Source organism: Hoplias malabaricus, chromosome 4 (assembly GCF_029633855.1).
Source record: "Hoplias malabaricus isolate fHopMal1 chromosome 4, fHopMal1.hap1, whole genome shotgun sequence".
Taxonomy (NCBI): Eukaryota; Metazoa; Chordata; class Actinopteri; order Characiformes; family Erythrinidae; genus Hoplias; species Hoplias malabaricus.
In genome coordinates this window covers 37,834,658-37,848,829 of record NC_089803.1, presented here as the reverse complement: position 1 = coordinate 37,848,829, position 14,172 = coordinate 37,834,658, and the positions used below count along the sequence as shown (strand labels likewise).

Genomic DNA, 14,172 nt, shown 5'->3' with positions numbered 1-14,172 from the left:
TGAAACAACACGAGGAACTGGAAACAAAACGACTAGGAATTTGGAAATGCACGAAATAACACGACTAGGAACATAGCAAGCAAAAAAAAAAATACAAAACAAATGACCGATGACAGGAAGTGACACAACGGGTCTTAAATACATGAACAAACAAGACACACCTGACACAGATAACGAGGGTAAAGGACAAGGAGGCGGAACAAAGGCGGAGACATGGACAATAACAGACAGACAGAGCCACATGGCGGAGGAAAACAAACAAGATTGGGCCAGGATGTGACAAAATTTAGGGGCTGTAGATGGGGTTAGTGAGCGCTTTAGATAGTAATGTGGGCATGTACATGTTTTAATATCTAAACTCAGTTCATATGAAATTAGGTAGTGGTCTGAGACTGTGGAAGACTGGGGGAGAATATTTAGGTTTTTTATGTTAGTGCCCAGGGTCAAGTCTAGTGTGTGATTACAATAATGAGTAATAACGGGAGTAATAAAATAATGTCGTTAAAGGGACAGAAGGAAAAGAGGACATGTCCGGCAAAAAGAGGACGTCTGGTCACCCTGTGTAAACAGGTTTGGACTCAGACGTCATCTCTCAGGCTGAAGGAAGCTGCAGTAGAACCTTGGTGTGTTCCATTGAGTGTACTTTTAAACGTACTGTTATTATTTAAATTTCAGTCGTTCACCGACTTTCTCAGAGACAGACGCACACTGCTCTACTCTCGAGACTCTGCGCTTTCTGCGATGGACTTTCCACTTTTTCCTCGTGGGCTCAGTCTGCGTCCAGTGCTGTACTTCACTGGATTTACCACTGCAGCTGTAGCTGGCTGTGCTTTTCTTCACAGGAGGCACAAATCGAAGCGGTCAGCTGCAGTAGTTCTGAAAGCGGACCACTTGGAGGGTAAGTATCTTTTCTCCCAAAACTTCACTCAGTAATTATACTTAGCAAAATACTTTAAAACATGACCGCTCCCTGTGGGCTTGTGTCTTGTTTAACCCTTTGATAGCGTTAGTGTGGTTACGGAGCTGTATTGACGCGCATCGACCATTAAGCGGCACTGTAAACCACTTGAATGCAATTTTCTGAGGATTTGTTGGACTTCTAAACTCATAAGTAGATGCGGCTGTGGACAAAAGTAACTCATTTTATTTAGTTTAGTGTTTTATTGCTGCAAAATGGCAAAACATTATTATAATAGTGTTTCAGCATTTTTTGTTATTTGTTGTCATGGCAACGCGACGGCCTGTGATTCGAGTACGTGTCGATGCCCGAATATCCAGTGTCGATTCTTTGAATCAGTTCAAATGCTCTGACGCCACATAAAACTCCCTCTCTCTCATATTCTCTCTCTCTCTCTCTCTCTCTCTCTCTCTCTCTCTCTCTCTCTCTCTCTGTATATATATAAATATTACACAGAACCTGAAATGCTACCATTTACATGTTGCTAGTTTATCTGTTGTAATGATGAATGTGTTTATTCTGTTGTTTTAATCTGACCACAGATCTACAGGAGCTGGCTGTTACGTTGCCAGTGGCTGACCAAAGCTATGAGGTAAAATCACATTATAAACCATTCATAGATTTCAGACAACATAGTACTACTTGCTCTGAATTTCATATTTAACAGCAAATATATTTTCTTACTCAGGATCTCATTGCACCAGATGCCCAGGGGCCCTCCAGCCGGCTGTGGATCATACCACGGTTGACACTGAAGGTGAGAAATACAGCCTGTCTGCTGTTTAGACAAAATTATTATTCTTTAGTTTCTCCAGCTTTTAATCAGAAGTGTTCTGGTTGTCCATAAAGTTTTCATTCCTCTTTGTTCTGGTCCAACAGGAGAGCTGTGGGTATGTTCTGCATGTCCACAGGATGCAGGCCACAACTATCTCTCTGAGTTTTTCTAATGGTGAAAAGGTTTGTACTTATTTATGTATTAAGAGTGGACATCTAAGAACAGAGTGATAATACCATCGTTATTATTCTTTCTCCATGGGTCATTACTGTTCATTACCTCTCTCTTAATGTTCACAGCAAGTGGAGGTGACAATGCAGCACAAGTCTGTGTATAGAGGCCTGGAAAGTGAACATTGGTGGGTGCTCACCAATGACTTCTACCACCTGTTTCCAGAAGTAACGTTATAGAAGTGAATGGAAATTATCTTTATGGTGTTCATCAGTCTGTCAATGCTTTTATAGTTTAAAGATAATAACTCACGACTTGATAAATTTTCTTTAATGACTTTACATCTGCTTTAAGAATTATAAATAAAGCATTGTTTTCCAGGTCTGTGTGCTAGTGCTAGCTTTGTGCTAATCAAGCAGCTGAATGGAAAATTCGCTGTCTGCAACCTCAGCGGGCGGCACTGAGGAAAATCTGTCTATTATTTGTGCAGTATGAAAATAGAAGGTCTGTCTCTTTTGCAGGACTCACAGCTCCCTCCCATGCACTTTGCCACCGTGAAGGCTGTGGCCTACATTAAGGTAAAGCTAGTACCAGTTTCAATAGTGGAGCTTTTCACCAAAGAATGATCAGTGGCAAAATGATTGTGGAGTAACTGTGATAAAACACTTCCTCCACTCTTTCAGTGCGTTGGACGCCAGATTTCTGTGCTGACTGCCAACCTCAGCACAGAGTCGACCATCACCTCTGTGACCCGCTCGCAGTTTCTTGTAAGAGTTTCCTGATGATGTACTTTCACTAAATAAGCAATTACTCTTGACATTCTGACTTCCTGTACCTCATTTATTTATTGTTTTTCTGTGTGTTTTTCCAGCAAACGAAAGTGTCCAAGACATACAGAGGAGTCACTACCGAGGATGGGTGCTTTCGTTCTTCTGAGTCCAGCAGCACCCATATCCTTGAGACTCCAGTGGTTCCACAGCTAGCTCCCAGACCTCTTGGACCTCCACCTGGGTTCCACTGAACCACATTTTACCATATCCTTTAAAGCATCTTTCATTATACTTACTTTTTAGTTAGTGAATTGTGTAGCATACAGTTTACTCTGTGACAGCTGTTTTTATTCTGCTTTAGTCATTTTACATGTACACAGCTGTTATTTTACATGTTTATTAAAATGTGTGTGTGTTGTTTTTTTTAAATAGGAAGGATTTTACTGTACTGCTTTAAAGTAATTAGAAGCCAAATCTAACTTAATAATTAACATGTTTTTAGCGTATTATAAAATTGTAGCTTCTAGTAAGTAGTTCACAAAACTAGTAGAAACCATTGTTAATTTTTTTTCTCCACTGACTATTGGTGGATTTAGTAGATTTACAATGAAAGACTTTTGCTTTGCATACTGTTAGCCCCCTTTTACCCTGTACTTCAATGGGCAGGACCCCCACAGGATGACCACATAGCAGGTATTATTCTCAATGCTGTAAGGACATTGACATGGTGTTGGTGTGTTAGTGTGTGTTTCACTGGTATGAGTGGATCAGACACAGCAGTGCTGCTGGAGTTTTCAAAATGTACCCAGGCATCGTCCACAGTTTGTGTTAGTGATCCTCTTGTCTTTTGGTCACGGGAGGCTGTTGGGTGGGTATTTTTGGTTAATAAACTGTTCTCAGTCCAGCAGTGACACTGAGGGCTTTAAAAACTCAAGAAGCACGGCTGTGTCTGAGCCACTCACACCATTACCACACACACTGTCCTGGGGGGATCCTGACCTTTGACCAACAGGCTGAAAAATGGCTAGGTATGCAGGACAACAACCTGTGGGGTTTAAAAACTACAGCAGCACTGCTATGTCCACCAGCACATCACTTACTATCAGAGCACGACCAAGTCAGTGAGAAGGACCCATCACATGTAATACCTGCTCTGGGGTTTTACACTGGGAGGTCCCGAACACTAAAGAACATGGAGTGGAGCAACAGGACTACAGTCTGTGTGTGTAGAACTACAAAATGCACATTTACAGCCAGTGAAAGTGGGCAAAAATGTATGCAGAGCAACAAGTGGATTATATTCTGTAGTTGTAGAACTACAATGGGCACCCATATGGTCAGTGGAGCTGCTCAAATGGACAATGAGTGTGTAAACCTAGAGATAATTTTAATGTAAAAGCTGGTTGTAGTAAATTAGTTTGCAAAAAGTATTTTGAAGTGATTATATTTCTGCATTTTAAGTAAATGACAGACAAATTCCATTTTAATAACAACAAAAAATAAACAATATAATAATAATAATAATAATAATAATAATAATAATAATAATAGTAATACTTAAGCACTTTTGATATCGCAAGCAGATTAACAGCACTTATTAGGTTATATATTACTATGCATAAATTATTCAAAAACATGTTTAACTCTAACAATAGTGTCATTAATTAGGTTAGTAGATGAATCCTCTTTATATAATCCAATGTGCAGTAACAAAAATAAATATCCTGGTTAAAGCATGAAATAAAACCTTTATAAACTCAGTTTCTTGTCTGACTTTCATTTACCAGTGTGCTCTTTACTTGTTAGCGTTATGATCATGTTATTAGTTAAATACAGCTCAAGAGAATGAACAAATCACACATTTATTTTACAAGAAGTACCACTTTTTCTGGAAATGAGGTTTATTTCATTCAATACATAAGTTTTTGCGAGACAAACTACATGTCAATTAGGATTGTATGTTGTTTGAAATTGTGTTTATTTCTTTGACCACGTAGAAGACATTAGATGTAGAAGTGCAGACAAAAGAGGAATCTGTGATTTGTTCACTGTCTTGAACTTTTATTTAACTGACAGATTTCCAGTGTTTTCAAATATCAACTTGACTGTATTTTACAAACATTAACAAATTTCATATCTACAACACACTCCAAAAATAAATAAATACATTGGGACAGGGTAAAATAAGAGCGAACATCTATAAAGTTTGCAAGAGGTTCTGTGTTGTTAGATCTTTGTGGCATTTTGACAAGAGCATGTAACATATTTCATTAAGACCCCAGAGCTGTGTTAAAGAAACAGTAGGTATGGTCTGGGTTTTTGGCTTCTTAGTCTCCCCCTAGTGTCATTTTATTCTAGCACTGTACTGGGGAAGGAGTGAGTACATAGTGTACTCTCTGCAGTGCTGAACAAAAAAAAAAGCAAAAACAGAGGCTCTGTTCTCTATTTTACAGCTCTGCGGAGCATCAAAATGAATTTGAAGCTGTAATTGTAAGGTAAAAATATTACGTAGTGTTCCTTTATTTTATAGAAAAGGTGTAGAATATGTCTGTTATCAGCTAAAACATCCTCGTAGGGAGTGCTTCTGCTCTGTGTTTTCTTTTTTCCCCCCTGTCTGTGAGAGCCACTATGGTCTACTAATGAACACAATCACGTATTATCCAATGTTACACACTTCAAATAACTGGACACAAAAAGATCCTGCTGGACATACAGACTACTAGTGGACACTAGTGAAAACTACTTGAGATAACTGGGCATTGCTGGATTCTACTGGACATTACTGGATTTAGCTACACACTATTGGATGCCACTGATCACTATACAAATGTGGCAGATGCATACAAAACAACACCCCTCCCCCATCTCAGACTTTCTGATCATCTTTCTTTGTTCCTGCTTCCCAACTACACTCCAGTCATGCAGAGGATTAAGCCTTCAACCAGAACTGTAAAGATCTGGATGGATGGGGCTGACTCCTTCCTTCAGCAACAGTTCCAGCACACCGACTGGAGTGAGTATGCTGCCCGAGCCACCACAGGCTCACACATCCACTTGGACACCTACACTGACTCTGTCCTGAAACACATCAACAACTGTGTGGACAGAGTGACATCACAAAAGCCTTTTACCATCTGGCAGACGTTACAGGAGCCTCCGTACCCGCACTAACAGGCTTCGTAAAAGTTTTTTTCCTGAGGCTGTTATCCGGATGAGCACTATTCAGGCACTTTAAATAAACATTGCACAATCATTTCATTGTACCATCTGTAAAGTTGTATTTCATTCATCCTTCAGTACATAATGCATCGCCTACATGTTTTATATTTCAATATGTATATATGGTTACAACTTCCATAATCACAGTGTTATATCACAACTGCAATTTATGTAAATAATCACAACTGCTCTTTGTGTAAATTATGTAAATAATGTTATATATTGCACTTCTGGTTAGATGCTAATTACATTTCATTGGCCCTGTACTTGTACTCTGCACAATGACAATAAAGTTGAATCTAATCTAATCTAATCTAATCTAATCTAATCTAATATGGTACTGGAATTATTCTGTATTCTTGGAGGTATTTAGGCTTCAATTTCTGAATCTATTTCGATCAGGGCAGTGGCCTAAAACACGGCCGTATCGAACACATTTTGAGTGTAAACTAGGGTGACCACATATGAGTTTCCAAAAGAAGAGGACACATGAGGCAGGTTGGCATCACAAATCAAATCAAATCAAATCAAATTTATTTATATAGAGCCTTTTACAACTGAAATTGTCACAAAGCAGCTTCACAGTTTCAGAACAGAACATTTAAATCAAAGCCCAATGCGAGCAAGCCGAAGGCGACAGTGGCAAGGAAAAACTCCCTCGAGGCTGGAGGAAGAAACCTTGGGAGGAACCAAGACTCACAAAGGGGACCCATCCTCCTCTGATCAAACTATAGATTTAATTTTAAATTGTCACCAATGAAGTGTCATTATGCTACATAATAATAATAATAATAATAATAATAATAATAATAATAATAAATCATCATAATACTGACATCAATCTTGGGGCATAATAATAGTGCATCAGATTGGAAGAATCAGTCAGTGTTGCTAATCTGAGTCCATTTCTACTTCAGTGTAGTTGATCATCGTGAGGGGGCAGAGGCTGGCCGCAGTAGATGGAGGTGAGCAGCTGGTCTGGTCTGGGCCGCAGGAGAATCCAGCAAACATCCATCAGTGGGCCACCATTTTCTCAGAAAACAGTAAAGGGAAGCAGTTAGTTTAGTTGAGTGCAGCAGAGAAAAAGAGCATGTGAATATTTTCATTAGTGTAGTGACGGATCTGACTATAACAGACTGGGAGGAGGGAAACCAGAAGGAGCTCAGGCAAAGACATCCTTCCGCTCCAAACAAGAGAAATTGTGAGCACATCATTCGCGTTTACCCTGATTCCCCATGTCCATGAGTTCCTGAAACGACAACCTTATACTAAACGGAGGTAAGTTGCCAAAGGAAAAACTGAACAAGTTTGTTTTCAGCCTAGACTTAATCATAGTGACTGTGTCTGTGTCCCGAACACTAGCTGGAAGATTGTTCCTGAGCTGAGGGGCTTTGTAGGAGAAACCTCCCCCCCCCCCGCTGAAGTCTTATGAATTCTGGGTACTAGTAAGAGGCCGGCGCCCTGAGATCTGAGTAATCTTGGTGGGTCATAGTCTCGCAGGTATTCAGGGGCGAGACCGTGTAGGGATTTATACGTGAGTAAAAGAATTTTGTAATCAATACGGAATTTAACTGGAAGCCAGTGAAGGGCCGATAAGACTGGGCTGATATGATCAAATTTTCTAGTTTTATTGAGGACCCTGGCTGCAGCATTTTGAATTAGCTGGAGTTTACTCAAGTTTCTGCTGGAGCATCCTGATAAAAGTGCATTGCAATAATCTAATCTTGATGTAATAAAAGCGTGAACTAATGTTTCCGCATCTGGGAGGGATAAGGAATTTCTTAACTTAGTGAGGTTCCGAAGATGTAGGAAAGCTGTTGTTGTAATGTTACCTATATGCTGATCAAATGATAGATCTGAATTAGTTATAACACCCAGATTTTTAGCTGATGAGCTAGGGAGAACAGGGAAGTCAAAATTATGTATCAAGTCTGATACCTTATTTATAGCAGGTTTTGGGCCTAGAAGGAGAACCTCGGTTTTGTCGCTGTTTAGCAGAAGGAAATTGTATGACATCCAATGCTTCACGTCTTTAACACAGTCCTCCATTTTCTTTAGTGTTGGTTTGTCATCTGGTTTGGCTGATATGTATAACTGTGTGTCATCTGCGTAACTGTGGAAGGTAATGCCATGCCTGCTAATAACTCTGCCCAGTGGCAGCATGTATAATATGAATAGTAAAGGTCCTAGAATGGAGCCTTGGGGAATTCCAAATCTCATTTTTGTATGAATAGAAGGAACATTATTTACTTTGGTAGCGATCTGTGAGGTAAGACTTAAACCATGATAGGGCCGTTCCTGTTATTCCAACCATGTTTTTTTAATCTTTCTAGCAGAATAGTATGATCAATTGTATCAAAAGCTGCACTGAGGTCGAGTAGAACTAGCATGGATACGCAGCCTCGATCAGAGGCGAGAAGAAGGTCGTTTGTTATCTTAACTAAAGCCGTTTCTGTGCTATGGTGTGGCCTAAAACCAGATTGAAATTTTTCATATATGTTATTTTTATGCAAGTATGACCCAAGTTGTTGGGCCACAACTTTTTCTAAGATCTTAGATATGAAGGGAAGGTTAGACATAGGTCTGTAATTTGATAGTACACTAGGATCAAGATTCGGTTTCTTGATCTTGGGTTTAATAACTGCTAGTTTAAATGCTTTGGGTACGTGACCCAGTCTAAGGGACGAATTTGTGATTGTTAAAAGGGGATTGATTATGACTGGTAATACTTCTTTAAATAGTTTTGTTGGTATTGCATCAAGTGTGCAGGTCGTACAATTTGACCATTAGATGATTTTCTCCAATTCTAGCTGTGGTAGTGGGTCAAAGTCCTCTAGTTTTTCTTCTATGTTTTGTTCTATATCATCCACACCAGATGACTGACAGGCTGGATTTAGTAATATGGTATTTATTGTTTGTCTAATATTTTCAATCTTATTGTTAAAAAAGTCCATAAAAGCATTGCTGGTGTGAATGGCTGGGATCTGTGGATCAGTAGCTGCCCGATTGTTTGTAAGTTTAGAGATTACATTAAAGAGTGCTCTAGGATTGTTATTATTATATTCAATCAATGAGGACAGATGTGCTGAACGTGCATTGACGATCGCCCTTCTATATTCGATAAGGCTGTCTTTCCAGGCACAGTGAAATACTTCCAGTTTAGTCGACCACCATTTCCGCTCTAATTTCCTTACTGTTTGTTTTAAGGTGAGTGTTTCTTCATTATACCAAGGAACGAGTTTTTTCTGTCATAGCTTTATATGCTTAAGTGGTGCTACACTATCTAAAGTTGATCGAAGTGTGTTATCTAAGTAGTCAGTTAGTCTGTCCATCTCCAGTGGGTCTGTTGGACTACTGACTGAGGTCAATGAATCAGTGATGTTTTCAGTAAATTTGTCACGGAGACTCGAAGGGCGGACTGACGGAGACGGACGCACACGCTACAACACAGATACTTTATTAACGACAGAACAAAACAAACACAAACGAACTTGAGGGTAAACACGAACCAAGGAATAGATGATAAACAACATGATTAGATATGGGAATGAAACAACACGAGGAACTGGAAACAAAACGACTAGGAATTTGGAAATGCACGAAATAACACGACTAGGAACATAGCAAGCAAAAAAAAAAATACAAAACAAATGACCGATGACAGGAAGTGACACAACGGGTCTTAAATACATGAACAAACAAGACACACCTGACACAGATAACGAGGGTAAAGGACAAGGAGGCGGAACAAAGGCGGAGACATGGACAATAACAGACAGACAGAGCCACATGGCGGAGGAAAACAAACAAGATTGGGCCAGGATGTGACAAAATTTAGGGGCTGTAGATGGGGTTAGTGAGCGCTTTAGATAGTAATGTGGGCATGTACATGTTTTAATATCTAAACTCAGTTCATATGAAATTAGGTAGTGGTCTGAGACTGTGGAAGACTGGGGGAGAATATTTAGGTTTTTTATGTTAGTGCCCAGGGTCAAGTCTAGTGTGTGATTACAATAATGAGTAATAACGGGAGTAATAAAATAATGTCGTTAAAGGGACAGAAGGAAAAGAGGACATGTCCGGCAAAAAGAGGACGTCTGGTCACCCTGTGTAAACAGGTTTGGACTCAGACGTCATCTCTCAGGCTGAAGGAAGCTGCAGTAGAACCTTGGTGTGTTCCATTGAGTGTACTTTTAAACGTACTGTTATTATTTAAATTTCAGTCGTTCACCGACTTTCTCAGAGACAGACGCACACTGCTCTACTCTCGAGACTCTGCGCTTTCTGCGATGGACTTTCCACTTTTTCCTCGTGGGCTCAGTCTGCGTCCAGTGCTGTACTTCACTGGATTTACCACTGCAGCTGTAGCTGGCTGTGCTTTTCTTCACAGGAGGCACAAATCGAAGCGGTCAGCTGCAGTAGTTCTGAAAGCGGACCACTTGGAGGGTAAGTATCTTTTCTCCCAAAACTTCACTCAGTAATTATACTTAGCAAAATACTTTAAAACATGACCGCTCCCTGTGGGCTTGTGTCTTGTTTAACCCTTTGATAGCGTTAGTGTGGTTACGGAGCTGTATTGACGCGCATCGACCATTAAGCGGCACTGTAAACCACTTGAATGCAATTTTCTGAGGATTTGTTGGACTTCTAAACTCATAAGTAGATGCGGCTGTGGACAAAAGTAACTCATTTTATTTAGTTTAGTGTTTTATTGCTGCAAAATGGCAAAACATTATTATAATAGTGTTTCAGCATTTTTTGTTATTTGTTGTCATGGCAACGCGACGGCCTGTGATTCGAGTACGTGTCGATGCCCGAATATCCAGTGTCGATTCTTTGAATCAGTTCAAATGCTCTGACGCCACATAAAACTCCCTCTCTCTCATATTCTCTCTCTCTCTCTCTCTCTCTCTCTCTCTCTCTCTCTCTCTCTCTCTCTCTCTCTCTCTCTCTCTCTCTCTCTCTCTCTCTCTCTCTCTGTATATATATATATATTACACAGAACCTGAAATGCTACCATTTACATGTTGCTAGTTTATCTGTTGTAATGATGAATGTGTTTATTCTGTTGTTTTAATCTGACCACAGATCTACAGGAGCTGGCTGTTACGTTGCCAGTGGCTGACCAAAGCTATGAGGTAAAATCACATTATAAACCATTCATAGATTTCAGACAACATAGTACTACTTGCTCTGAATTTCATATTTAACAGCAAATATATTTTCTTACTCAGGATCTCATTGCACCAGATGCCCAGGGGCCCTCCAGCCGGCTGTGGATCATACCACGGTTGACACTGAAGGTGAGAAATACAGCCTGTCTGCTGTTTAGACAAAATTATTATTCTTTAGTTTCTCCAGCTTTTAATCAGAAGTGTTCTGGTTGTCCATAAAGTTTTCATTCCTCTTTGTTCTGGTCCAACAGGAGAGCTGTGGGTATGTTCTGCGTGTCCACAGGATGCAGGCCACAACTATCTCTCTGAGTTTTTCTAATGGTGAAAAGGTTTGTACTTATTTATGTGTTAAGAGTGGACATCTAAGAACAGAGTGATAATACCATCGTTATTATTCTTTCTCCATGGGTCATTACTGTTCATTACCTCTCTCTTAATGTTCACAGCAAGTGGAGGTGACAATGCAGCACAAGTCTGTGTATAGAGGCCTGGAAAGTGAACATTGGTGGGTGCTCACCAATGACTTCTACCACCTGTTTCCAGAGGTAACGTTATAGAAGTGAATGGAAATTATCTTTATGGTGTTCATCAGTCTGTCAATGCTTTTATAGTTTAAAGATAATAACTCACGACTTGATAAATTTTCTTTAATGACTTTACATCTGCTTTAAGAATTATAAATAAAGTATTGTTTTCCAGGTCTGTGTGCTAGTGCTAGCTTTGTGCTAATCAAGCAGCTGAATGGAAAATTCGCTGTCTGCAACCTCAGCGGGCGGCACTGAGGAAAATCTGTCTATTATTTGTGCAGTATGAAAATAGAAGGTCTGTCTCTTTTGCAGGACTCACAGCTCCCTCCCATGCACTTTGCCACCGTGAAGGCTGTGGCCTACATTAAGGTAAAGCTAGTACCAGTTTCAATAGTGGAGCTTTTCACCAAAGAATGATCAGTGGCAAAATGATTGTGGAGTAACTGTGATAAAACACTTCCTCTGCTCTTTCAGTGCGTTGGACGCCAGATTTCTGTGCTGACTGCCAACCTCAGCACAGAGTCGACCATCACCTCTGTGACCCGCTCGCAGTTTCTTGTAAGAGTTTCCTGATGATGTACTTTCACTAAATAAGCAATTACTCTTGACATTCTGACTTCCTGTACCTCATTTATTTATTGTTTTTCTGTGTGTTTTTCCAGCAAATGAAAGTGTCCAAGACATACAGAGGAGTCACTACTGAGGATGGGTGCTTTCGTTCTTCTGAGTCCAGCAGCACCCATATCCTTGAGACTCCAGTGGTTCCACAGCTAGCTCCCAGACCTCTTGGACCTCCACCTGGGTTCCACTGAACCACATTTTACCATATCCTTTAAAGCATCTTTCATTATACTTACTTTTTAGTTAGTGAATTGTGTAGCATACAGTTTACTCTGTGACAGCTGTTTTTATTCTGCTTTAGTCATTTTACATGTACACAGCTGTTATTTTACATGTTTATTAAAATGTGTGTGTGTTGTTTTTTTTACAGGTGTCACAGCCTTTCCACCATCATCTCTCTCTCTCTCTCTCTCTCTCTCTCTCTCTCTCCACTCTCTACCTCTACTTTTAAAATACTCTTTTGTTCGTGTTCATTTTTGAGGATTCTGAAAAAAAAAGTAAAAAAAAAAGTAATAAGTAAAAAACCAAAATGCTACATTAGACTCTGATAAACTAGACCTACCAAATAGGAAGTGATTTTACTGTACTGCTTTAAAGTAATTAGAAGCCAAATCTAACTTAATAATTAACATGTTTTTAGCGTATTATAAAATTGTAGCTTCTAGTAAGTAGTTCACAAAACTAGTAGAAACCATTGTTAATTTTTTTTCTCCACTGACTATTGGTGGATTTAGTAGATTTACAATGAAAGACTTTTGCTTTGCATACTGTTAGCCCCCTTTTACCCTGTACTTCAATGGACAGGACCCCCACAGGATGACCACATAGCAGGTATTATTCTCAATTCTGTAAGGACATTGACATGGTGTTGGTGTGTTAGTGTGTGTTTCACTGGTATGAGTGGATCAGACACAGCAGTGCTGCTGGAGTTTTCAAAATGTACCCAGGCATCGTCCACAGTTTGTGTTAGTGATCCTCTTGTCTTTTGGTCACGGGAGGCTGTTGGGTGGGTATTTTTGGTCAATAAACTGTTCTCAGTCCAGCAGTGACACTGAGGGCTTTAAAACCTCAAGAAGCACGGCTGTGTCTGAGCCACTCACACCATTACCACACACACTGTCCTGGGGGGATCCTGACCTTTGACCAACAGGCTGAAAATGGCTAGGTATGCAGGACAACAACCTGTGGGGTTTAAAAACTACAGCAGCACTGCTATGTCCACCAGCACATCACTTACTATCAGACCACCACCAAGTCAGTGAGAAGGACCCATCACATGTAATACCTGCTCTGGGGTTTTACACTGGGAGGTCCCGAACACTAAAGAACATGGAGTGGAGCAACAGGACTACAGTCTGTGTGTGTAGAACTACAAAATGCACATTTACAGCCAGTGAAAGTGGGCAAAAATGTATGCAGAGCAACAAGTGGATTATATTCTGTAGTTGTAGAACTACAATGGGCACCCATATGGTCAGTGGAGCTGCTCAAATGGACAATGAGTGTGTAAACCTAGAGATAATTTTAATGTAAAAGCTGGTTGTAGTAAATTAGTTTGCAAAAAGTATTTTGAAGTGATTATATTTCTGCATTTTAAGTAAATGACAGACAAATTCCATTTTAATAACAACAAAAAATAAACAATATAATAATAATAATAATAATAATAATACTTAAGCACTTTTGATATCGCAAGCAGATTAACAGCACTTATTAGGTTATATATTACTATGTATAAATTATTCAAAAACATGTTTAACTCTAACAATAGTGTCATTAATTAGGTTAGTAGATGAATCCTCTTTATATAATCCAATGTGCAGTAACAAAAATAAATATCCTGGTTAAAACATGAAATAAAACCTTTATAAACTCAGTTTCTTGTCTGACTTTCATTTACCAGTGTGCTCTTTACTTGTTAGCGTTATGATCATGTTATTAGTTAAATACAGCTCAA

At 39.6% G+C, this 14,172-nt stretch overlaps 2 protein-coding genes across 6 annotated transcripts; both read left to right on the top strand.

Moving 5' to 3' along the window:
• The first annotated feature begins 377 nt into the window (after positions 1–377).
• Positions 378–4,403, top strand: LOC136695570 (uncharacterized). Of its 3 annotated transcripts, XR_010802306.1 has the most exons (8): positions 378–898; positions 1,501–1,550; positions 1,647–1,715; positions 1,838–1,915; positions 2,033–2,091; positions 2,426–2,482; positions 2,588–2,671; positions 2,776–2,830. XR_010802306.1 is itself a non-coding variant. In XM_066669719.1 (6 exons), the coding sequence occupies exons 1-6, from the start codon at positions 469–471 to the stop codon at positions 2,923–2,925; spliced, it is 840 nt and encodes a 279-aa protein (XP_066525816.1). In that variant the 5' UTR covers positions 378–468; the 3' UTR covers positions 2,926–4,403. The 3 variants fall into 3 exon arrangements, 1 of the variants encoding a protein (XP_066525816.1); XR_010802305.1 differs by lacking the exon at positions 2,776–2,830 and having other exon boundaries at positions 2,033–2,145; positions 2,588–2,661; XM_066669719.1 differs by lacking the exons at positions 1,838–1,915; positions 2,033–2,091 and having other exon boundaries at positions 2,776–4,403.
• Positions 4,404–9,818: 5,415 nt separating this feature from the next.
• Positions 9,819–13,851, top strand: LOC136695559 (uncharacterized). Of its 3 annotated transcripts, XM_066669697.1 has the most exons (8): positions 9,819–10,339; positions 10,982–11,031; positions 11,128–11,196; positions 11,319–11,396; positions 11,514–11,612; positions 11,907–11,963; positions 12,069–12,152; positions 12,257–13,851. In XM_066669697.1, the coding sequence occupies exons 1-8, from the start codon at positions 9,910–9,912 to the stop codon at positions 12,404–12,406; spliced, it is 1,017 nt and encodes a 338-aa protein (XP_066525794.1). In that variant the 5' UTR covers positions 9,819–9,909; the 3' UTR covers positions 12,407–13,851. The 3 variants fall into 3 exon arrangements, with proteins under 3 accessions (XP_066525794.1, XP_066525795.1, XP_066525796.1); XM_066669698.1 differs by lacking the exon at positions 11,319–11,396; XM_066669699.1 differs by lacking the exons at positions 11,319–11,396; positions 11,514–11,612.
• The last annotated feature ends 321 nt before the right edge of the window (positions 13,852–14,172 follow it).

What these genes read in the sequence shown, in the direction of transcription:
- LOC136695559 (XM_066669697.1), top strand. Translation starts at nt 9,910, where the DNA reads ATGAGTAATAACGGGAGTAATAAAATAATGTCGTTAAAGGGACAGAAG. An exon ending in GTTTTTCTAATGGTGAAAAG is followed by an intron (nt 11,397 to 11,513) that starts GTTTGTACTTAT and finishes TAATGTTCACAG; the next exon opens with CAAGTGGAGGTGACAATGCA. An exon ending in TCTACCACCTGTTTCCAGAG is followed by an intron (nt 11,613 to 11,906) that starts GTAACGTTATAG and finishes TCTCTTTTGCAG; the next exon opens with GACTCACAGCTCCCTCCCAT.
- LOC136695570 (XM_066669719.1), top strand. Translation starts at nt 469, where the DNA reads ATGAGTAATAACGGGAGTAATAAAATAATGTCGTTAAAGGGACAGAAG. An exon ending in AGGCTGTGGCCTACATTAAG is followed by an intron (nt 2,483 to 2,587) that starts GTAAAGCTAGTA and finishes CCACTCTTTCAG; the next exon opens with TGCGTTGGACGCCAGATTTC. An exon ending in TGACCCGCTCGCAGTTTCTT is followed by an intron (nt 2,672 to 2,775) that starts GTAAGAGTTTCC and finishes GTGTTTTTCCAG; the next exon opens with CAAACGAAAGTGTCCAAGAC.